General features: G+C 41.7%; 1 protein-coding gene across 3 annotated transcripts; it reads left to right on the top strand.

Moving 5' to 3' along the window:
• The first annotated feature begins 885 nt into the window (after positions 1-885).
• On the top strand, positions 886-19,497 carry LOC141775770 (gamma-glutamyl hydrolase). Of its 3 annotated transcripts, none has more exons than XM_074649455.1 (9): positions 886-1,425; positions 5,909-6,023; positions 7,167-7,217; positions 8,799-8,883; positions 11,452-11,590; positions 11,959-12,065; positions 16,163-16,253; positions 16,530-16,643; positions 18,325-19,497. In XM_074649455.1, exons 1-9 carry the CDS (start codon positions 1,317-1,319, stop codon positions 18,444-18,446), a joined length of 933 nt encoding a protein of 310 aa, XP_074505556.1. In that variant the 5' UTR covers positions 886-1,316; the 3' UTR covers positions 18,447-19,497. The 3 variants fall into 3 exon arrangements, with proteins under 3 accessions (XP_074505556.1, XP_074505564.1, XP_074505547.1); XM_074649446.1 differs by having other exon boundaries at positions 893-1,425; positions 16,506-16,643; XM_074649463.1 differs by lacking the exon at positions 16,530-16,643.
• The last annotated feature ends 3,484 nt before the right edge of the window (positions 19,498-22,981 follow it).

Genomic DNA, 22,981 nt, shown 5'->3' with positions numbered 1-22,981 from the left:
TCATAGTTGTACTACAACACTTACTTTGGAAAAATATGCTTTTGCATGATTTTGGTGAATTTTTAATGGGAAAAATATTCAATAACTTCAGTAGTATGCAGTGTAGTACCAACAAAATCACTTCACACGTCAATGGTCTCTCCCTGATTATACTTTTTAAGCTAATTAAGACATTTTGATGGCACTGCAGTTTATAAAAGTGAAGTTATTGAATATTTTTCCAATTAACATTTCACCAAAATTATGCAAAAGCATATTTTTCCAAACTAAGTGTTGCAGTACAACTATGAGGAGATCATTGATGTGTGAAGTGATTTTGGGGCTACTACACTGTATAATACTGAAGTTATTGAATATTTTTCTCTTTTCCGCGTTGCACTTTGTAGACGGTCCCTGACTACTTGTTTCACGGCTGGCTGCACATAGAGACCAATGTTATGTGTCCAGCTCGGAGGACGGCTCGTTGTGATTAAAATGAGGTTGTCCCTCGTTGTCTATCTTACTAGTTAGAAAGAGCCCTCGTTTGTGTTTTAACAACGTTTCGGTTATGAGTTATTGATCCAGGAAGTTTGAATCTGTCAATATCTCTCCAACTTTATTGAAGTACATCATCTAGGGGGGCTCCGTTCATCAGCAATGCGTGGACTGTCAGAAATGATTGGAAGAAGCGCTCTATGAAGTAACTCCTTCCCTCAAGTTACTTACTAACTCGAGGGAACAAGTTACTAACTCGAGGGCACGACTTAATAAAAATGTTCTCCTGGAGGCCTAGGGGTCTAGGGGATCTGGGGGCGGGGGGCTCCGTAGTACCATGTATCAAAGTTTGCGAGATCTAGCAGAACAACCACTGAGTTACTGATGCTGAACAAAAGATGTCACTATCATCCCCGGTCTCCCCTACTCAATTGTACCTGAGCTGTACCACGTGGGGGAGTCTGTAGATGGGGAAGGTGTCTGGTCTGGCTGATCTAGTTCTATGAGGAGCCTTCTCTAGCTGACGTGGCTCTATGGAGGAGAGCTCAGCACGTCACTGGATGCTGCTCTTCAGAGGCCTGGACGGAGGTAGAGACAGAGATCAGAGGAGGAGAGGAGCAGCAGCACACAGCCTCATCACATCAGCGGCTTCGCTCCGATCACTGGTTTGCAGCCTACATTTTTTCCCTTTTCCTTCATTTGATCTGCTTTTTTTTCACACAAAAAACAGCACCGATATTAAACATTTTCACCGTGCAAACCCAGCCTGACCCAGCCTGCATCCCTCCTCCCTCCTCCCTCCTCCCTCCTCCTGCTGCTCCATCCTGCCCGGTGTGTGTTGGATGTGTCGGCCGACTGCAGCGATGCTCGCGCTGCTGAGCGCCTGGCTGTGCGCTGCGCGTCTGTGCGCGGCTGGGAGAAGCCAGCAGCTCAACTACCGACCGCTCATCGGTAAGATCCAGCCCTGTCGGTCCACTCTGAGACCGACAGCCCGATTATAACATGATGTAATCTAATGGAGAGTGTTCAAGAAAAGGTGCGTGTGTTCACAGAGAGAGCGTGTGTGTGTGTGCATGTCCCATGTGAGTGTCTATAATATCAGAATATATACCAGTAAGTCTTCTGGAGGTTTACAACCTGACACCCTACATCAACATAGTAGCACTATGTTGATGTAGGGTGGAGGGAATGATTTAAAAGAGCAGCCAATAAGCAATGCATGAGATCTAATGGTAATTTTATGAATTGGCATGGGTCCCTTAAATATGTATTTGTTAAAAAAAAAAAAAGATCAGAAAATCATTGTTTTGGAATTATGAGAGTTAAGAGTAGCAGCAGGTTCCCTCTTGAGCTAAGACACAATGTTCAGGTAAAATGGGCCGATGTAAAAAGAGAGCATGAAACAGCCATTTCAGATGAAATCATTTTAATTTTAAAGGGACTGTTAGTAAGAATCAGAAATGTCTTGTTAACAGCTTCACCTGTGGCCGTTAAGTCAACTAAAGTCAGCGTCCTGTTGCTCGCGATTGTGTTCGCTCTACATAGAGATGAATGAGCATCGCTCAACACAGTGAGGAGACACACGTCAGCTAAAAGCACAATATCACTCTATATTTCACCTGCTTGGCAGTAATGTTAGCTGACCAGACGAAGGTCTCTCCATGAATCAATGCTGATCCTAGTGTTGGCTTGTCCTGCCTCGGCCTCCCGACCGCGGCCGGAGGGAACAGGGGAGACGCCGGAGTTTTGGTCGGAGACGATAACGTTTCTCTCACAAGACACGGGAAACCTCTGTTGGTCTGGAGGAGCTGCAGCAGTTATTTCTGCACAAACGTCCACTGTACATTCACTAGATATTCTCAGAGCTAAACTAACTCTTCTGCAGTGTGGAGTGCGTTCATGCACGTGAGGTGGAGCGAAAGAGCGAGAACGAGCGCGGTGTGTGAGTGAAGGCGAGCAGAGGAGCAGAGGAGCAGAGTACAGCAGAGACTCCGGTCCTGGAGACCAAAGCTACGGTCTCCCCTGCGTCCTCTGACTGCGGCCAACACTGTTTAACAGACGGGCTTCACTAGATACAACCAAGAGGTTTTGGTGTTTCACTGTAGTTTGTGTTGGAGTCTGAGTCTGAACAGCAGAGACACACGTGAGCGTGCATGAGACACCGACCCAAATTGATTTATACGTGAAAAAAGTTACAAACAGTCCCTTTAAAGGGACTGTTTGTAACTTTCAGAAATGCTTCTTAACAGCGACACCTGTGGCCGTGAAATCAACGAAAGTCAGCGTCGGGCTCGCGCTTGCTCGCTCTAAATGTACCTGAACGAGCATCGCTCAAAACAGTGAGGCGACACACGTCAGCTAAAAGCACAATATCACTCTATATTTCAGCTGCTTGGCAGTAATGTTAGCTGACCAGACGAAGGTCTCTCCATGAACATGATTTAGATCTGGTCCTAGTGTTGGCTTTTCCTGCCTAAGTGCAGGCTGATGCAGCAGGGCTCTGCAGCGTGTCTCCGCTGCTCCGCCCGCAGCCGGAGAGAGCAGAGGAGACACCGGCACCCTGTCGGTAACGAGAAGACAACGTTTCTCTCTGCACAGCTCCGTCACTTCACAAGACACGGAAAACCTCTGTTGGTCTGGAGGAGCTGCAGCAGTTATTTCTGCACAAACGTCCCCTGTGCATTCACTAGATATTAGATATTCTCAGAGCTAAACTAACTCTTCTGCAGTGTGGAGTGTGCGCACGTTCACGTCTAGAGGTGGAGCGAGCTGATCGAGAACGCGCGCTGTCTGAGTGAAGGCGAGCAGGCAGAGGAGGGTACAGCGGCTACACGCGAACGCGCATATGCGAGCGCGAATGTGTGCCGACCTGCTACATTTATACGCTTACAAAGTTACAAACAGTCCCTTTAACACTAACTATTGTCTTTGGAGTGCCATAGTAACAACACAATAAATACATGCCATGATAAAAAGTTGAACAAACATTTCATAACTGATTATGTTGTATGGGTGTGTGTTTATGCACATTGGTGTCTTTATGTCTGATTTGTGTGTGTGTGTGTGTGTGCACGTGTGTGTGTCTCTGTTGGACTGTGTGTAGATGTGTGTGTAGGTGCATGCTTGTGTCATAAAATTGTCGTAAACATAAACGTTATCAGAATCATCATATCCATACATGTACATACATGTAATCGGACCTCTGCATTAACCATCCTCAGCATTTAAGGGCAGTGGGCTGCTGTGAAGCGCTCGTGGAAAATTAGAACACCTTCAACAAAAAATCAAAACACCAAAATGCATTTTGGTCAGGTCTCGTCCTGTGTTCCCTTCAAACACTGTCTGCAACAAATAATATATATATATAAAAAAAAGATTGTTAAGATTTTGCTATGATACTATCTAGACCTATGAACCGGTTTTTCATCCTCGTGTGTGTATATGTTGCCCATTTTAGCTGAAAACCATGGCTTGCATGGTTGAGTTAACTGGGCCAGTACCTAAAATGACTTTTGTCACTAAAGTCTAAATTTGCTTTATTTGAAAGAGCCTGTCAAAACATTGCTCATATACATTTTGCTTTGTTTACTTCTAGTTGCTTTATCATCTTTATTAGTGATGAGTGACATTTGTTATGTCATGCTCACTTACCATACAATTTTTCTGACAGGCTTCATGTAACACTATGCCCTGCCCATATTAGCAACCACAGACCAATCAAAGCTATTGGTACATGTCAACTAGTGTTGTAGCAACAATGCTCTATTTATGTATTTACTTCTTCAATAGATTGATGGTAAGTGCCTGGCAACGACTTGTTGTGAAGTGAATGCAATGGAACAGGGGAGGAAGAACGTGAAATCTAGTGGCTGAATGTTATCAATAGCACCTTTAAAACTACGCAATTTCACATCATTTTGGACCATTATTATTACTATAGATAATGGCCAAAAAGCCTAAAGACAAAACTTGATATAATTAAACAATTGTTAGGCTACATATTACAGCCTTTAAATCGTTTTCTCTGTCAAACTTTTAAATATTGTATCATTAATATATAACCAAATAAATGTTTTCACAAAAAGAACACAAACATTCCATTGATGAATTACAGCACTCTTGTTCTCACCCACATGTAGAAGTGTCGGTACTGCGTACCAGTGAAAATGTGACCCCGATGTACCTGTTTAATAAATGAGGCAAATATACACAAAACTGTTGAAAAACATAAATGTATTTTAATATTTTTAATTTAAAGATATATTCACAAAACTCTAAAATAAAACCAAAAGATTATAGCTACAGTGGGGTCACATTTTCTGACGACAACAACCAGAAATGGTGACCTTATGTGTTGACGGCTCTGCGGTCACAGATTTCGGTGTAACACCGGTAAGTGGATGAATGAATGGATGATGATGATATGAATGAATGAAAGGCTGCTCTAGGCCGCCTTTCTTGTCTTCCTTTCATACACTGATGGAAAAGGCTGTCATGCAAGGTACTAAACTGCTCATCAGGTGATCTAAATGCTCATTCAAACATCGATGGCTCGGCCTTCGGGAGCAATTTGGCCTTAAGAAAAAACCATAAGAATCAGAGTATTATACATATTATATTGGTATTGTCTTACTGTTTATACATTTCATTGTTGTTGTCTTAATACGTCCACCATATATATAATCTCCCCCGTGTTAGCGTGGGTTTTCTCCAGGTTCTCAGGTTTCCTCCCACAGTAACAAGACATGCAGGTTAGGTTCATTGTTGACTCTAAATGTCCCGTAGGTGTGAATGTGAGCGTGGTTGTCTGTCTCTAATGTTGAGCATCAAACACATTTCTTGCATTCTAGTGGATTTGAATGCATAAATAAATGGTAGAAATGTCTTTAGGGTTATAACCTCTTTAAATGTGCTCGTTGCACCAACGTCAATGCTACATTGAACCCACCTGGATTTGTAAACCCCTGGAATAGCTCATATGTGTTTCAGCAAAATGTCTGCTCATGTTCAAAACATTTCCCACACATAGTTGAAGTTGTGATATTTTGAACAAAAAGTAATATTACGGGAATAAAGTCACAATAATTCATGTGTAAATGTTGAGAGAAAAAGTATTACGGGAATAAATTTGTAAATTAATGAGAATAAAGTCATAGTTTTTATATTAAAATGTAATATTATAAGAATAAAGACCTAATTTAATGATAATAAAGTAATATATTTCAAGTGTAAAGTTGTAATTTAATGAGAATAAAGTCATACTTTTTTTAATTAAACAGTCATAATATTACAAGAATAAAGTCATAATTTAATGACAATAAAGTAATTATGTTAAAAGGAAAAAGGTGAAAACACTACCCACATGAATCATGTAGATCATTTACATGCCTGCTATACGGTTTGTGTTATGCTCTCTGTCTTCTGTCCTCCCTAGGTGTGTTGGCGCAGGAAAACCTTCCAGGAGACCAGTTTGCTCGTGGCTCCTCGTACATCGCTGCCTCCTATGTGAAGTACCTGGAGGGAGCCGGGGCTAGGGTGGTACCCATCAGGTACAACATTCACATGTGACATCTCTCATACCTGTTAGGTGGAGTAGTCCCAATGGATTAAAGGGGGCCGGGGGTAACTTTTGGCTGTTGACCCGTCTATTTATTTTAGATATGTATGTATGCTGGCGGGCTACACGGTAGGGCGCCTCATAACAAGAGTGTTGCAGGTTGGAATCCGGCTTGGGGCCCTTCTGTGTGGAGTTTGCATGTGTTTGTGTGTTAGCGTGGCTTCCTCCCGCAGTCCAAAGCAATGTTAGGTTCATTGTTGACCCTGTTGGCCCTGTTCAGACCCGAGGCCTGTACTATGAAGCGAGTTCAACATACCCGATCTCAATGCGTCTTGAGATTTGTGATCGGATCGTTGAGGACGCATGTTAATACATGGGCCACATATGGCCACTGTCTTTAAGCAGTGTGTACGAGAATGTGTCCTGGGCCACATTAAGGACCGCCTACTCATCTGATGCCCCGCTGGGGTCTCTCAGACTAGGCACGCGAATGCATTATTACCATACTGTCTGTGATGTGTCGGTGTTTTTGTTCCGCTGCTTTGCACGGAGCTGACGGAGTTATCAGTGGAAGAGCAGCAGTGTTTTCTCTTTGTAGCCTGTTAACTGTTTAACCAACGCTAGTTTAACAAACAGCCTGCAGTCTGTATTTCTACTGTGGACTGAGTCCTGCTTAGAGGCTCAGGAACCATCTCTACTGGATCAATATCTTTATATTAGTTATTCATTATTAGTGTTATATATTAGATTATTAGATATCCTCTTTGTGAATTCATTATTTAATAACCCAGATGATTATGACTATGGTGTCATTTGTTGTTATTTATTAGGCTAAATGTTTGAGGGAGAATGTAAATGATGTAACTCATATCAAACCCGACATTCAGGAATGATCAGCCTCATGTGACTGAATGAGGATAGATGATGTGAAAGGTGTTTGTTGCTGACAGACAGACTCTCCTTCTCTCTCTGACTTTAATAGTGTCATTAATAAAAGTTAACGGGGGAAATAACAGATCATGAAAAGAAAAATCATTCTAATAAATGAAGGAAGTTATTTTTGGTCTGTTTGTCAGGTGTTATTCTTATTCATTCAGGCTAATTTATCCTTCCTGTGCCTTTTTTTGTTCACCAGAATCAATCGCACAGAAGATGAATATGCTAAGACATTCTACTCAATAAATGGGTGAGTTACCCAGGGTTCTCTTGTTGTCTCTTTTGTTCAGCTCTCTCTATGACACACTGACTCACTTTTGCTGCCACTAGTCTCATAATTAAACAAAACAAGTCTCTGTGTGACTCTGGCTTTCCATTGTACAACGGGTTTTCATTGCATAACTATGCTAGATAAGAAGTGACAAAAACAATGGTTTGGTAGCTTTAACAATGTATTGGTCTATTATTTTACAGTTGTTGATTCTAAATCTGGTCAGGGGCTCCAAGCTGCAGGATTACAATAGTTTGATAGCTAAAAGATCAACAGGCTAATTTAGCCAATCAGCAAAGTGAAGCCAGTCAGCAAAGATTTGTATAAACTACTGTACATAATACTATTGTTAGCTTATAATACATTCAAAGGTAGTTAGTGTTTTAATATGACAATGGAAATCAGCTGACTTGATACCCTGGTTATCAGGCTGAGAGGGTGGCCTTTTCTATTGAGACAAAGTTGTAAATTTTTCATCAGACTTTTGTTCAGTTAGAAGCAGTATACGTCCACTGAAAGTTCTTTGTGATACATTAATAGGGACACAGACATATTTGTTAGTTACTTTTAATTCCAACATGTTTGGCAGAGGGAACATGACCAGGTCAAGCATACTTGCCAACCCTCCCGGTTTTCCCCAGAGACTCCCGGTTTTCATTGCTGTTTCCCGGTTTCCTCCCGTGGTTACAATTCTCCCGTATTTCTCCCGATTTATGACAAATTTTCACACCTTGTGTTCCTTTTCGTTATCTCAACCTGTTTCTGGGACTGTACAGCGTGTATACGCCCTTATGTTTCCAACCGGACGACAATACAGCTACACCAAATGTTGTTTACCGGTAGAAGAGAGCTCCTCGTGACACAACTCGGTTTGAGCTGTGTTCGCCGCACATCACAACGCAAAGCGCCTGAAATTGGACTTTGTTCAACACGTAGAAAAGCCGATGTGGTAAGACGCAACTCATTAGAAATAACTGGCTTCAGAGTGCAGTGGTGCCGTTATTGAGTTGTGTCTGAAAGGACCTTCAGTGAGTGAGAAGGAGCGAGAAATTGAGAGAACTAAGAGAAAGAAATACTCAAGCAGCTGCAAAAAATTAATGAATGAATGAAAACTGATGAATATTAGCCTAGTTTATACCCGAGATTCACATAAGTTCACGCCAGAGGGGCAAATTATTCAGTTTTCTTTCCTGAGAATTAAAAGTAAAACTAAAAGTAGGCCTATTTAACAAAAATGCTTTTGGAGTGTACGTGTTATTGTTGTTATTTTCATTCTTTAAAAGTCACCAGAATGCAGGAAACAAAGTCTCTGAAACTCAGTTTTTGGGTGTTTTTTGGGGGGAGGTCGCCCAGACCTCCGCTTTGATTTCAAAACCCTCCTGATTTTTGAGGTCTCAAGGTTGGAAAGTATGTGTCAAAACATAAAATGTAAGCTTACATATTGCAATAAGTCATGTTTTGACATGTAAAAGCTGTGGAAAAATGATATCAACCACTGTTAGCTGTATTCAATTTTTCCAAGCCCTTAGCCTGTATGTAAACAGGAAAGTGTCTCCTCAGGTTGTTGCTCCCGGGAGGAGACGTAGATCTTCAAACATCGTTGTTCAGTCGAGCCGCCAAGATCTTTTACAACTTGGCTCTGAAGGTAAAATATAAAATATTTGACTTGACTTGATATTCAAATGTTTGATTAAATATTTGTGATATTTGACTTTTTCAAGATGAAGTGCCATCTAAGGTCAACATAAAAGAGATTATAGAGTCATTGTTTGTGTTCCAACCTGATTAGCTTGCCTTCATTTTCCTCTCATTAAAAGATACGCTCACATTTTTCCACTCTAAACTAACTCACATACTCATACGTACATTGAAAGAGTTTTTGGTCGCTCTCATTGTTCCTTCTATCCATACTGACAGAGATACCTTCCTGATGCAATGCCAATGTAAGTGAGTAAGAAGAAGAGGCAGAGGTGGAAGTACTCAGATATTTGACCTAAGTCAAAGTAACAATACCACAGTGTAAAAATACTCTGTTACAAGTCAATGTTCTGCATTCCAAATCTTACTAAAGTAAAAGTACAAAAGTATTAGCATCAATATATGCTTAATGTACCGAAAGTGAAAGTACTCATTATGCATAATTTCATAATAATAATATATCAATGGAGTATAATTATTGATGAATGAATGTGTTCCTCACTTTAATGTTGCAGCTGGTAAAGGTGGAGCTCATTTAAATGACTTTATATATTGCCATGTACTTTAAGTTATGATAATATATCGTCATTTATTAGTTGATTTATATTTTGTGTTATTCATCGGAATCAACAAAGTAACTAAATCTGTCAGATAAATGTAGTGGAGAAAAAAGCACAATAATTCCCTCTGAGATGTAGTGGAGTAGAAGTAGAAAGTGGCAGAAAATGGAAATACTCAAGTAAAGTACAGTTGCTTCAAAATTGTACTTAAGCACAGTATTTGAGTAAATGTACTTCGTTACATTCCACCACTGAGAAGAAGGACTTTGGTACTAAAAAGACTGGAACATTGGAAGATTTGTCTAACTCAAACCGAAGTCCGTCCCGTTCCGGTGGACGACCCCGTGGGACCTTATTTCAGACAAAAATATGAAGGGTAGTAAACGGAGAGAGATCTTATTTTTCAGTCCCGTTTGAATTGTGCCATGAATCACACATATGATGTTTGTCAATTTAAAGCACAATTTTTCAAGATAAGAAAGTCTCAGTTTGTCGTAGTATTATTTAGTTTTTTTTAGAAACTGCTCAGTGACGTCTCTCGTCTCCGACAATATAGGTCATCAACACCAGCTAGCTAGCTAGCTAACTTAGCTATGTTCCACTCACAGATGAAATGTTATCTGACCTGATGTGTTTTATCAGAGACTCCTGGTCTTTATATCAGCCGGGAAGAGAAAGAAGGATCAGACCTGTTGCTGGTGTGAGTTCATCCCAGTAGGAAACACTCGGACATCGTAGCTTCAGAGAGAGAGACGTCACTACCACACTGTTGGGTGTGTAGTGTTTCTAATGACGTATTTTCACAGTCTGATACTTCAACAGTTTTACAACAAACTGAGACTTTCTGGACTTACAAAATTATCTTTTAATTTGACAAGTGTGATTCATGGCGCAATTCAAACGGGATCAAAAAATTTTTTGTCTCTCTCCGTTGACTACCGTTCATATTTTTTCCGAAATTAGGTCCCATGTAGGGATGTCACGGTACCAGATATCTAGTAGTCGATACCAATACCAGTGAATTTCCACGATTCTTGATACCCAATTAAATACCACGGTAAAAAAAACAAAAACAACAACAATAAATCCCCTGCACTGTAATTCAACACACACTCTTTTATTAAAAACATTTGAACATCACAAAATACAGAGGCATGTAGCCTTTAAGGAAAAAAATAAAAATAATTGAGCCATTTTGTTCATTTTGGCGTATCAGCGGCATGTTATCAATCGATAGTCAGACGACGGACACTACATACTGACCGTGAATGCATCTGGTCCGTCAGCTCAGAGTAGTAGGAGCAGAGGATTTACTGTTGAAGTGAAAAGCAAACGAACCTATTTGGCAATATTTCACGTTTAATCCCAACGCTATAAGGGAACCATAACGTTAATGAGGTAATCGCCGTGAGGTGGATGGAGCCGTCACAGCCAGTGTGCACGGAGCAGCGGCGCCAGGTAGACCCCCGCAGCGGAGCCCCGCAGCAAAAGCTCTACCGGAGAGGCCAGACACACCGCCACCCGACAATAAAGATCAGAGTCAGCGCTCTGCACATGTTGACCATCAGCTCTTCTTGTAAAATGTCCGGTGTAATCGGTTACACCGGTGTTGTCACAAGTTTATTAACCGGTGGGAACATTTTCCTCACTGTCACATCCCTACCAACGACCATTACAGACGTACGGTACCTTAGGTACTGTAGAATAAGAGTACCGTCACTTTTTTAAATTTTTGGAATGGACTTGGTACCGAAGTATTGGTTCTCGTGACATCCCTAGTCCCATGTGGTCCACCGGAAGGGGCGGGACTTGGCTCTCTATTGAGTCTCAGCTCTACTTGGTGTGAATGTGTGCAACTGTATGAGATTGAAGCACTTGGATTGTATGTGAAATAGAATAACATTACGCCTTCCTCATTGTTACCTTCTCATTGGTCACTCTCTTGTCCTCGGCAGGCCAACGATGCTGGAGACTACTTCCCTGTCTGGGGAACTTGTCAGGGCTTCCAGCAGCTGTCTGTCCTCACAGCCAATAAAAACCTGCTCACCCTCACTGATACCATGGCTGTGGCTCTGCCTCTCACTCTCACACCAGGTATCCTTTTCTGTCCCCGTCTTCTGCCCGCGTTCTGCTTGTCTCGTTTATTCTTCTGTCTTCTTCTTCAGCAGCCTCACATCATGAAGATGAACATTTGTTTCCCCCCCTGTTTTCTGTTGTGCTTGTCTCTCTTCTCAGATGGGATGTCTCAGCTTACAGTCCTTCTCTTTTTCTTTTGTTGTTGTTGTTTTTTGTTCTTTCTTTATGTATTTGAATTCATCATTGAATCATATGTATCTTTGCCCTTACCCCTGACCCTGCTGTCAATCAACTTATTCCAGTAGCAATGCTATATTACATAACTTTAAATGTAACTTTGTCTCTCCTGTGCTGTGAACTGCTTGTCTGGACCGTCTGTCCTCTAGCGGCCCAGTCCAGCCGTCTGTTCCGAAGTTTTCCCAAGGATCTGCTGCAGTCTCTGGCAGAGGAAAACATCACTTCCAACTTCCACAAATGGAGTCTGTCTATGCAGGTATTATATGCTCCCCTTCTCTCATTCCCCCTCTTCTTTCTGCCCACTCCTGAAAAGCACGATCACCACCTGTCATGGCCAGAGTCTCCATCAATCCATCCATTGTTTTCCACTTATCCGGGGCCGGGGCAGCAGGCTTACCAGGGAATTCCAGACGTCCCTCTCCCCAGCAATGTTTTCCAGTTAATCCTGGGGGACCCCCAGGCCAGACAAGATATGTAATCTCTCCAGCGTATTCCGGGTCTACCCCGGGGCCTCTTACCAGTTGGACGTGCCCAGAAAACCACCAAAGGGAGGTGTCCTGATGTGTCCTGTGTGATCAGATGTCCGAACCACCTCAGCTGGCCCCTTTCGACGCAAAGGAGCAGCGGCTCTGCTCCGAGCTCCCTCTGGATGTCTGAGCTCCTCATCCTCTCTCTAAAGCTGAGCCCAGCCACCCTACGGAGGAAGCTCATTTCGGACGCTTGTATCCGTGATCTCATTCTCTCGGTCACTATCCAAAGCTCATGACCATAGGTGAGGGTTGGAACGTAGATGGACCGGTACATCGAGAGCTTGGTCTTGCTCAGCTCCCTCTTCAGAGTCTGTTGGTTATTATTATTTTTTCTACTTCTTTAAGGGACACGTGTCAGTATTCTTCAAAGTATTTGTCGGATCATCAAACATCATCCAAAATCCCCTTTCCCTACACAGTTCCCTCACTGAATGTTTACTTTGACATTGGAGAGGCTCAAGGCAATGTCAAATATAATTGTTTGTGGACAGTAGAGATTACAAAACTGTTCAGGTTATCATCTTGTTACAAGTGCATGCCTTACATAAGATTACTGTAAAACAATGCACATAATTGTAAGGCATTATATTGAGCTTGTTACAGGTCTTCCAGAATGAAAGTAGAACTAAACTAATTCCCAAGCCATCCGAGTTGGAGCCTCTATGAATGCAAAAGTGTGAGGGGGTGGTGGCTAAGGGACCAGGCCCAAATATGAATAATAGTAAATGATGGGGCTGTGCAATGTAGCTTTGTAGCTGTGGACTGCATGAACTACACATTTGCATTAAATTAGTCAGCAAGAATGTGTATCATGTCAACAAGTTGCTTGTTGGGTTACTGGTTTTCCATCCAACAACAACTTCAGGACCTTGTGTGGGGGAGGCTGCACCCAGGCCAGTAGTCTACACCACCCAAGGTCCAAGTGCTGGGTTGCGTTTGAATAGTCCTTTTCTCTTATGAAGGTTCCTAATGGAGTGAAATGACCCTCTCAGTACCTCAGTAGCAGCCATGATGAGAGCTGTTTGAATTCACCTAATGTTAAGGAAAGGAGCTTCAATGCTTCCTTTATTATCTCCTTTAGCAGAGGATACACTGGAGCATCCTTTACCAAAGGAAAAGAGAGAATAACATCCCACAATTCCTTGCGGCCGCAGCATTTAAAGCGACGCACCATTTGGCCGTTCATGATAACAAACTATATGCTGATCTTTCATATTATTTTCATACGCTCATACACTAATTGGGATTCATGTTTAATATGAGTGGACAGTGACAACCATTTCGTTTCACTTTATTTTTAATAATTATTTATTTCAAACATGTAACAAATACCTCAGTAAAACACAAAACAAGAATAACTAATAAAATGAACAGTAAACAATCAATTAACAAATAATCTACATAAATATTACATATCCCAATAGAAGTTGGAAGAAGTATATTATTCCTACAACTTCTCCATAACTCCAACAATTAACTCAATATTTATCATATATTCCTTTCTTTATTTCAGTTCCATCCTTCGTAATGAAGTGATATTTTTCACCGGTTGTCCTCGTTAGGTCAGATGATCCTTTATTATCTGTTAGTAAAGATCTACAGCAGCAGGAGGACCTGTGGTATCTCTCTTTAACACGCAGCGGGTGAAGCGGTCTGTCACTGAAAGACCTATTTAAGAACACACGGGGGACGCGGCGCCTTTTGTAGTCCATCTTCAGAACATTGTAGTTTCACAACAGCAGACTGACGTCACTAACATCCGCCGCCGTCACATCATAATTACGGAGCTTCTAGTGAAAGAGCAGTCGGATTCTCTGAACACCGCGGTTGTCTTTTCCTAAGTCCTTCTGAATTCTCCTTCTCATCTTTCCTTGACCTCATGACGTTTTCCATCGAGGTCAAGGAAAAGTGGTTAGGAAAAGACGTTAGGAAGTAACCCTGCTCTCCCAAGTACAACAGACCACGCCTGAAAACACTCAGTGGTGAGCAAAGGCAGGTGTGGTGGCCAAGTGGTGAGGTGTTTGTCTAGTAAATCAAAGATCATGGCTTTAACCCTCCCCCCCCCATGCCTGGGTTATTAGTAGCTTGTTATAAAAACTATTTGTGATCCTTAATGGGACATCCAAAACATAAGGTAGTTAGTACTCGGGTCTTTTTCATTGTGCTAACTTGTGCTTCCTCACGTCCTATCTCCTCGCTTGACCTGGAAATCGTTCATCCTCCGCCATCATAGATCATCTTCCAATACCTTAAATGCATCTCGAGGAGCGAGGAGGCTTCTGGAGGAGGTGAGAGCGAGGAAATGCCAGTGTATCCTCTGCGGTAGTCTTTTACTGACCGCTCTGCCCCCTTATTGGATATCAGTTATCAATTGGATATTTCTATTAGAATGATTTGTCTTTTCATGATCTGTTATTTCCCCCGTTAACTTTTATTAATGATACTATTAAAGTCAGAGAGAGAAGGAGAGTCTGTCTGTCAGCAACAAACACCTTTTAGATCATTTATCCTCATTTCCATTCAGTCACATGAGGCTGATCATTCCTGAGCGTCGGGTTTGATATGAGTTACATCATTTACATTTTCACTGAAACGTTCAGCCTAATAAATGATGTCCAGCTGTGATCAGCTGCTGCTGTCATCAGAAACGGACGTCGCTTCATGTGACGCTTCAGAGGAAACAACTTATTTTTCCTCGCTTCCTCTCTCCTTGCATCTCATTCTTGGGCGTTTCCCATTTGTGATTTTATACGGCTCGATTCCTCTCCTCGACTCCTCGACTCCTCGACTCCTCGACTCCTCGACTCCTCGACTCCTCGACTCGCATCTTAGTCCCGCCCACGGGAGATGCGAGCGGAGGAGGCGAGGAAAAGACTCGAGGAGAGAGGAAACAAGGAAATATGTTTTTAGAGACATGAGACGTCGTTTCCTCTGAAGCGTCACATGAAGCGACGTCCGGTTCTGGTGACAGCAGCAGCTGATCACAGCTGGATCAGCTGTCAGTCGGCTTTAACAGCTGTTTATGTCTGAACTGATCTAATAGTAATGAAGAAACAGAGTTATCAGAGCAGCAGTGTTTCCTCTCTGTAGTCTGTTACCTGTTGAACAAACACCTGCACATGAATAACAGCTGCAGTCTGTATTTCTACTGTGTACTGAGTCCTCCTTAGAGGACCAGGAACCATCTCTACTGGATCAATATCTTTATATCATTTATTCATTATTAGTGTCTGTAGTTATTGATATTCTGACAGTAGAAGTTATGTATTAGGCTGAATGTTTGAGGGAAAATGTAAATGATATAACTCATATCAAACCCGACGTTCAGGAATTATCAGCCTCATGTGACTGAATGGAAATGAGGATAAAAGTATCCTCGCTCATGGCTCCTCCCTCCTCGCTCCTCGAGATGCATTTTAGGAATTGGGACGTCCTTCAAGATGGAGCGCTGAGATCGATTTCCGGGTCACAGCCGGAGGATCTAGGAGCGAGGAGACGAGGAGGTGAAAAATGGTGAAATGAGATGCAGCTCTCTCCTCCTCTGCTCTCATCTCCCCGTGGGAGGGACTAAGACGCGAGGAGAGGAGGCGAGGAAAGGAAATGAGGAGACACGTTAACACAATGAAAAAGAGCCCTTGTCTCGTGTAGGAGTCCTGTTGAATGTTACCCCCCTTAGCATCAAATCACCACACACCACTTCATCTGACCACATTCCTGAGCATTTCTTTACTTTTGTTCCATGCAGGAAGAGCAAAATAGTTTTAGGGTTACAACAACTAGTATAAATGAAATCAATATGAAATGTCTGCCTTTGAACCAACAGAACTACAGTCGAAATGCCAAGCTGAAGAGGTTTTACAAGGTCCTGTCCTCTAACAATGATGGGAAGAGAGAATTCATCTCCACCATGGAAGGTACCATTCCTCCATGACTACTTTTCAGTTTGAATCATTCATATTGTTCACTATACATTTGTCATAAACACAAAAGGTTAGTGCAAATGCATAGTGCAACAAATAGCACACTACGGTGAATTCAGCTAGCTGGCACCATCACCTTCTAACTGAACTGGTGGTTATGATAATAATAATAGTGAGAGGGATTCTGATTATCCAGATTACTTTGTTGTTGGTGTTTTCGCTGACAATGTTTCTGGTTCTCCTCAGCCTACCGCTACCCATTTTATGCAGTACAGTGGCATCCAGAGAAAAGCTCCTTTGAGTGGATAGATAAGCCGGGCATGATTCACTCCACTGCTGCTATAAGAGCCTGCTTCTACACTGCCAGCTTCTTTGTCTCTGAAGGTAATCTGTGGTACATCGGTTTGTTTTCATATTACCCCAGGTTATCTGAGGCCTGAGGTCTGAGGTCTGTACTACGAAGCAGGATTTGCCATTATCGAGGTAACTTCAGGGTTAACTCTGGGTTTTCCGTACTATGAAGCTGGTTCACTTCTTATCGGGGTAGATCACCATGGTAACTTATGCTGAACGGCTAACCTGCTCCAGAGCAGGTTATGTTCCAGATAAGATATCTACTCCTATGAAAGCACCTCCTACTGACCAATCAGAGCTGAGTGCGCTGATTATATGATAATATTACACACATGAAGAAGTTTAAGTCATAATTCAGGCTAAAAACAACACAGTTTAAACTGACAAATACAGGAAGGACAGCGGACTTTATGCTGGGGGTGTTTACCTCTTTGAATTATGTTTTTATATTTATTTTTTTTACTTGCTCTTGAGTCCGTTTCACACCGTCAGAGAGGAGGGAAGCAGGTGAAAGAAGGATAAATAGTCATAGACGCAACATCATACATACAGTGTAAAATGATGAGTAATCTATTCATCTATTACACTCTGAAAAGTTATTTATATCTAGATGAGTATATCTGACTTTTGAGTATTCCGTAAAATTAATAAATCTGTTAATTTAAGCATTCACACATCCGGAGTTTTTCTCTGGCCAGCTGTTCTTCCTACATTTAGCAGCTTCAACTGTGTTACTTTTAGTCTGGATTAAGTGTTTAACTTCTTCGTAATTGTCTAATATAGTTTCTTCCTTTGTTAAATGTGTCTCTCTGCCTGTCTGTCTGTAGTCAGTTGTCTTATTCATGTCTGTGATTGGTCAGATGCTGCAAACACCTCCTCGTTCATGTGAACGCGCTCATATCCAGACTGAGAAACTCTGGGTTGATTTACTGAGTTGATAACCAGCTCCGTAGTACAGTTTAGCGAGATCTCGGTTGTTAGGTTAAGTGAAGCCAGATAACGTGAAGATACCCTGGGTATGTTGAACTCGCTTCGTAGTACAGGCCTCTGTACTACGAAGCGAGTTCAACATACAACATTTAACGGAATACTCAAAAGTAAATTGTACTCGTCTAAATATAAATAGCGAAAGTAATAAATTAATACACTTCTTTCTACCTTACGGGTTTCAAATGACGTCTATGAGTATTTAAACATCCTTTCAGCTGCTTCCCCCCTGTGTCGGTGTGAAAAAATATAAATCAAAGCGGTAAACACCCACAACATAAATCCAGCTGTCCTTCCTGCATTTTTCAGTTTAAACTATGTTAATTTAAGCCTGGATTGTGACCGTAACTTCTTCATATGTGTGATATTATCATACAATCACCGCACTCAGCTCTGATTGGTCAGTAGGAGGTACTTTCATACGAGTTGATCTCTTATCTGGAACATAACCTGCTCCGGAGCAGGTTAGCCGTTCAGCATAAGTAACCATGGAGATCTACCCCGGTAAGAAGTGAACCAGCTTCGTAGTACGGAAAACCCAGAGTTAACCCTGAAGTTACCTCAATAACCGCAAATCCTGCTTCGTAGTACAGGCTTCAGGCCTCAGGCCTCAGGCCTCTGGTCTGTATGGGTGAAGCTTCAGCACTACACCCAGCTTTGTCTCTCTTTCCTTTACACTCTCCCTTTGTTCCCCTTTCTTTCTTCCTTTCTTTCTCTCCTCCAGCCACGAAGAACCAGCACCATTTCTCCAGTCCTGTGGAGGAAGAGCGAGCTCTCATCTATAACTTCTCTCCCATCTACAGAGGCATCCACACCATCTTTGTGCAGAACTATTACTTTGATTGATGGATAGTACCGAAGACGACACAGACCCGGGCCGAGTCCAGTCAGCATGTGTCATTAGTAGAATATCTTGGTCCAAATTTCAAAAAAACTTTATGGTGTTGTCACTTCAGTAGCCCCAAACATCGAGTCAATAATTAGCAGTTTGGTTTAGCTGATTTGCACAGTAATATGAAATGTATAAGTGCCAACAGGACAGTAATGAAATGCAGTGTTAAATAACACAAGAAGAAAACCAAATGTTAAATTAAAAAATCATAAGATTTTAGTTGGAAAAATACTAAAACAAAATGCAGATACAAGGCAATATGTTGTTAAAACTGGCTTCAATCCAAATCACCATATGGTGTCATCATTTGTTTTTAACATGGCTGTAAAATGACAGTAGTAACATTAAAGGGACTATATTCTACCTCCAAGTGTATAGGCCCAATAATTAAGTTAAATAAAAAATAAACATAAAGATAGTGATAAATACTTGAAGAAAAATACAACCCTAAATTCCAAATATCCAATTGTCAGGGTATCCCTTTCATTGCGGCATATCTAATATACAAATAATGATATCCCCATGATTTTAAAATGCTTCATACCTCTGCTGGTGTTTACCACCATTAAATGACATCTGTCTCCTAACATCATAGTTGAAGTCACTGGATGTTAGGAGGTTTTCCCTGGGGATACCCTATAGTGGTGTCTTCTGTGTGTAATTCCTTTGTGTGTCCAATAGCGGGAAATGGGCCGTTTGTTTGGGAGATGCAGTAGTTTTGTAGTTATTTTTGGTGACTTGTGTGACGTGGGGGAGTTTTTTTTCTTGTCTCTGTGTGAAAATTGTAAATCAATGTAAGGTAAGTGTTGTCTGGCTGGTGCACTGAAAGTTACTTTGACGTGAGCGGTGTTCCCCTGAGGCCTGAGGCCTGTACTACGAAGCCAGTTCAACATACCCTAACAACCGAGATCAAGCTAAGCGGTCCTATGAAGCTGGTTATCAACTCAGTAAATCAACCCAGGGTTTCTCTGTCTGGTTATGAGCTTGTTCACAGGAACAGGGAGGTGTTTGTCCACAGATTTGCAGACGGACAGAGCGGCACATTTTACAAAGAGTAAACTATATTAGACAAATATGAAGAAGTTAAACACATATCCAGGCTAAAAGTAACACAGTTGAAGCTGCCAAATGCAGGAAGAACAGCTGGCAAAAGAAAAAAACTGATGTGTGAATGCGTAAATTAACAGATTTATTAATTTAACGGAATACTCAAAAGTAAGATATACTCGTCTAGATATAAATAGCTTTTAAATGTATAATGGATGACTGGATTACACCTAATTGTTTCAATCTGTTCCGTTCTTCAATAACCATACAGAGTGGACGGTTAAAGCATTGTACTTGCTTACTTGTGACTTTATTTAGTATGACAGTCCACATGTTAACTCAGCTCTAGCTAGCATTACTTTGGTCTGTGTCACACTCTAACAGTTCCCCGGAACAACAACAACTAGGAACCAACAATCCTATTGTTATATCTTTTCTTTTTTTCTTTGAAGTAAAGTCTCTTACTCTTAACATATCACTTGTCTTAACTTAAACTCAGTGACCAATATTATAATTAAACAAAAAATTTATATTCTCAACATCAGTCAGAATATGAATTATTAATGCCACTATCACTTGGAAACAAATAAAATGATCCTCTCTGGGGTACTGTGACACTTTTACGTTATCTTTACAGATATACATAACCAAACATTGTAATAAAATAAACTGTGCATATACATTACAATTTTCTCCCTTTTTTTTTTCTTTCTTTTTCTTTTTCGGTAGCTTAACACTCCTTAACATTGTAACAAAACAAACAGCGGATATCACATTTTAACACTACTCCTTTCTCAGAGGCCTTGCCAGAGTCCAGAAACCCTACTGTCCTCACTGAGTAAAGTCTCTTAAGCCTGGAGCACACAGCCCGCTTCATGCTCGCGTGACGGCAGCGTCGCGTGTTGTTTTTTATTTCGGCGTCCATGTTAACAGGTTAGAGTAGACACACTGCCCGCATGAGACGCACGTCAGACGCGCGTCTATTTTATAGAATAGAAGGCTCGCCTATTTTACATGCGAGCCGCTCGTCTCTCGGCTGCGTGTCCCAGCAGCAACAGACAGTGAAGGTGATCTGTTGACAGTATATGAACATCATACCAGCAAGATTACTACAGTTTCCATGTCTAGACATCTGTAGAATATGTCACAGACAGTGAAAGTGATCTAGTGACTGTATATTAACTTCATACCAGCAAGACTTTACTACAGTTTCGAGGTTTATCTGTAGAATATGTTACGGAGATGAAAAAAAAGTAAAGTTAAGTAAACTTGTTTTTAAATCAACACTTCCTGCTTTCATTTCAAAATAAAAGCCCTCAGGCGTTTATTCTATAGACAGAATCCCTTCATTTGTTAACACGAGGCTTTTATTCTGAAATATGAGCAGTCAGTGCTGTGGAAAACGCAATCACTTTGGGGGCTCCAAAAATTGATAAAGTTTGGGGTTTAAATCAACACTTCCTGCTTTCATTTCGAAATAAAAGCCCTAAAGCGGGTTTTCTTTGCACAGAACTCCTTCATTTGTTAACACGAGGCTTTTATTCTGAAATATGTGCCGGACGGTGATGTGGAACATGCAGTGACTTGGAAAGCATCATAAATGAATACAGTACGGAGTTTTAATTGTGGATTATTACTATTATTTACTAATTACCACACGTTTCTGAACCTTTCTCTGTCTAAAATAAATATAAATTATATTTATCATGAAGTTAAATGGCCATTAAAAGGCAAACTCTATGCAGAAAGAAAGGGCTGTCAGCAGCATCAGAAACACAGCTGACAGGTAGAAGACACGCTCCCGAGAGGCAGCTAACTCGCGTCTAGTGTGAACACCCTAGGTGGGCATCACGCGGCCACGACGTGACGCTGCCGTCAGGCGAGCCTGAAGCGGGCAGTGTGCCCCAGGCTTTAGGTAGTAAGGTCTGGTAACCTGACGACCTGACCTGAGGTGCTTCTCATTTCATCATTTTTTGCCTCCTCATCTCCTTGCTCCTCGATCCTCCGGCTGTGACCCGGAAATCGATCTCAGTCCTCCATCTTGAAGGACGTCCCAATACATAAAATGCGCATCGAGGAGCGAGGAGCGAGGAGCGAGGAGCGAGGAGCGAGGAGGCTTGCTGGAGGAGCCATGAGCGAGGATACACCAGTGTATCCGCCAGTGTTTCTTCAACGATTGTTATTTACTGACCGACACGCCCCCTTACTGGATATCAGTTACTGATTGGACGCTGCTGCCGATCAGACTGATCTGATACATCAACATCACTAGAGTTTCATACCGGAGTGAAGACAGATCACAGATTAAAGATTTATAGTTTAGTTGTCTTCTTAGTCACCATCTAGTTATAATCTGTGTTAACTGTAGGTGTGAACAGCAAACGGATCATGTTGATGGTGAAGTGTTCCAGCAGCAGAAGGACGTGCTGTATCTCTGCTTCACACACCGTCACTGAAGGAGTCTGACACTGAGAGGGGTTTATAAAAGCTGATAACAAACAGACTTAAAATAACTTTCTTCATTTATTAGAAAGAGTTTTCTTTTGATCATCTGTTATTTCCCCCATTAACTTTTATTAAGTATCCAGTTAAAGTCAGAGAGAGAAGGAGAGTCTCTCTTTTACACCTTTTACATCATTTATCCTCATTTCCATTCAGTCACATGAGGCTGATAATTCCTGAGCGTCGGGTTTGATACGAGTTACCATTTCACTTTTCCCTGAAACATTCAGCCTAATACATAACTTCTACTGTCAGAATATAAATTAATACAGACGCTAATAATGAATAAATAATATAAAGTTATTGATCCAGTAGAGATGGTTCCTGGTCCTCTAAGCAGGACTCAGTCCACAGTATAAATACAGACTGCAGCTGTTATTCATGTGCAGGTGTTTGTTCAACAGGTAACAGGCTACAGAGAGGAAACACTGCTGCTCTGATAACTCTGTTTCTTCATTAGTATTAGATCAGTTCAGACATAAATGATCAGAAACGGACGTCGCTTCATGTGACGCTTCAGAGGAAACGACGTCTCATGTCTCTAAAAACATATTTCCTCTTTTCCTCTGTCCTGAGTCTTTTCCTCGCCTCCTCCGCTCGCATCTCCCGTGGGCGGGACTAAGACGCGAGGAGAGGAGTCGAGGAGAGGAGTCAAGCCGTATAAAAGTACTAATGGGAAAGACCCCTGGTAGTGACAGGGTGTTGGTGTCCCACCTGACCCCGCTCTACCACTTCCTCTCTTGGTGTGTGTACCACAGTCCCGGTTTGTGGAGGTGTGGAGGTTGTATCATGGTTGGTCTGAGGTGACGATGATTTCTTCTCAGAACACCACCTGACTCCAGTTTCACCTCATAAGATCTAAGGCTTACAGGTTTGATCACCTTTGCCGCTCTCCAGACCTTATGTGGCTCGAAAGGCTGAACTCTCACACTGTCACCTT

The sequence above is a fragment of the Sebastes fasciatus genome, chromosome 1 (assembly GCF_043250625.1).
Source record: "Sebastes fasciatus isolate fSebFas1 chromosome 1, fSebFas1.pri, whole genome shotgun sequence".
Lineage (NCBI taxonomy): Eukaryota > Metazoa > Chordata > Actinopteri > Perciformes > Sebastidae > Sebastes > Sebastes fasciatus.
The sequence above is the reverse complement of the archived record's forward strand: the minus strand, read 5'-3'. Positions and strand labels throughout refer to the sequence as shown.

What these genes read in the sequence shown, in the direction of transcription:
- LOC141775770 (XM_074649446.1), top strand. Translation starts at nt 1,317, where the DNA reads ATGTGTCGGCCGACTGCAGCGATGCTCGCGCTGCTGAGCGCCTGGCTG. An exon ending in GCTAGGGTGGTACCCATCAG is followed by an intron (nt 6,024 to 7,166) that starts GTACAACATTCA and finishes TTTGTTCACCAG; the next exon opens with AATCAATCGCACAGAAGATG. An exon ending in TTTACAACTTGGCTCTGAAG is followed by an intron (nt 8,884 to 11,451) that starts GTAAAATATAAA and finishes TGTCCTCGGCAG; the next exon opens with GCCAACGATGCTGGAGACTA.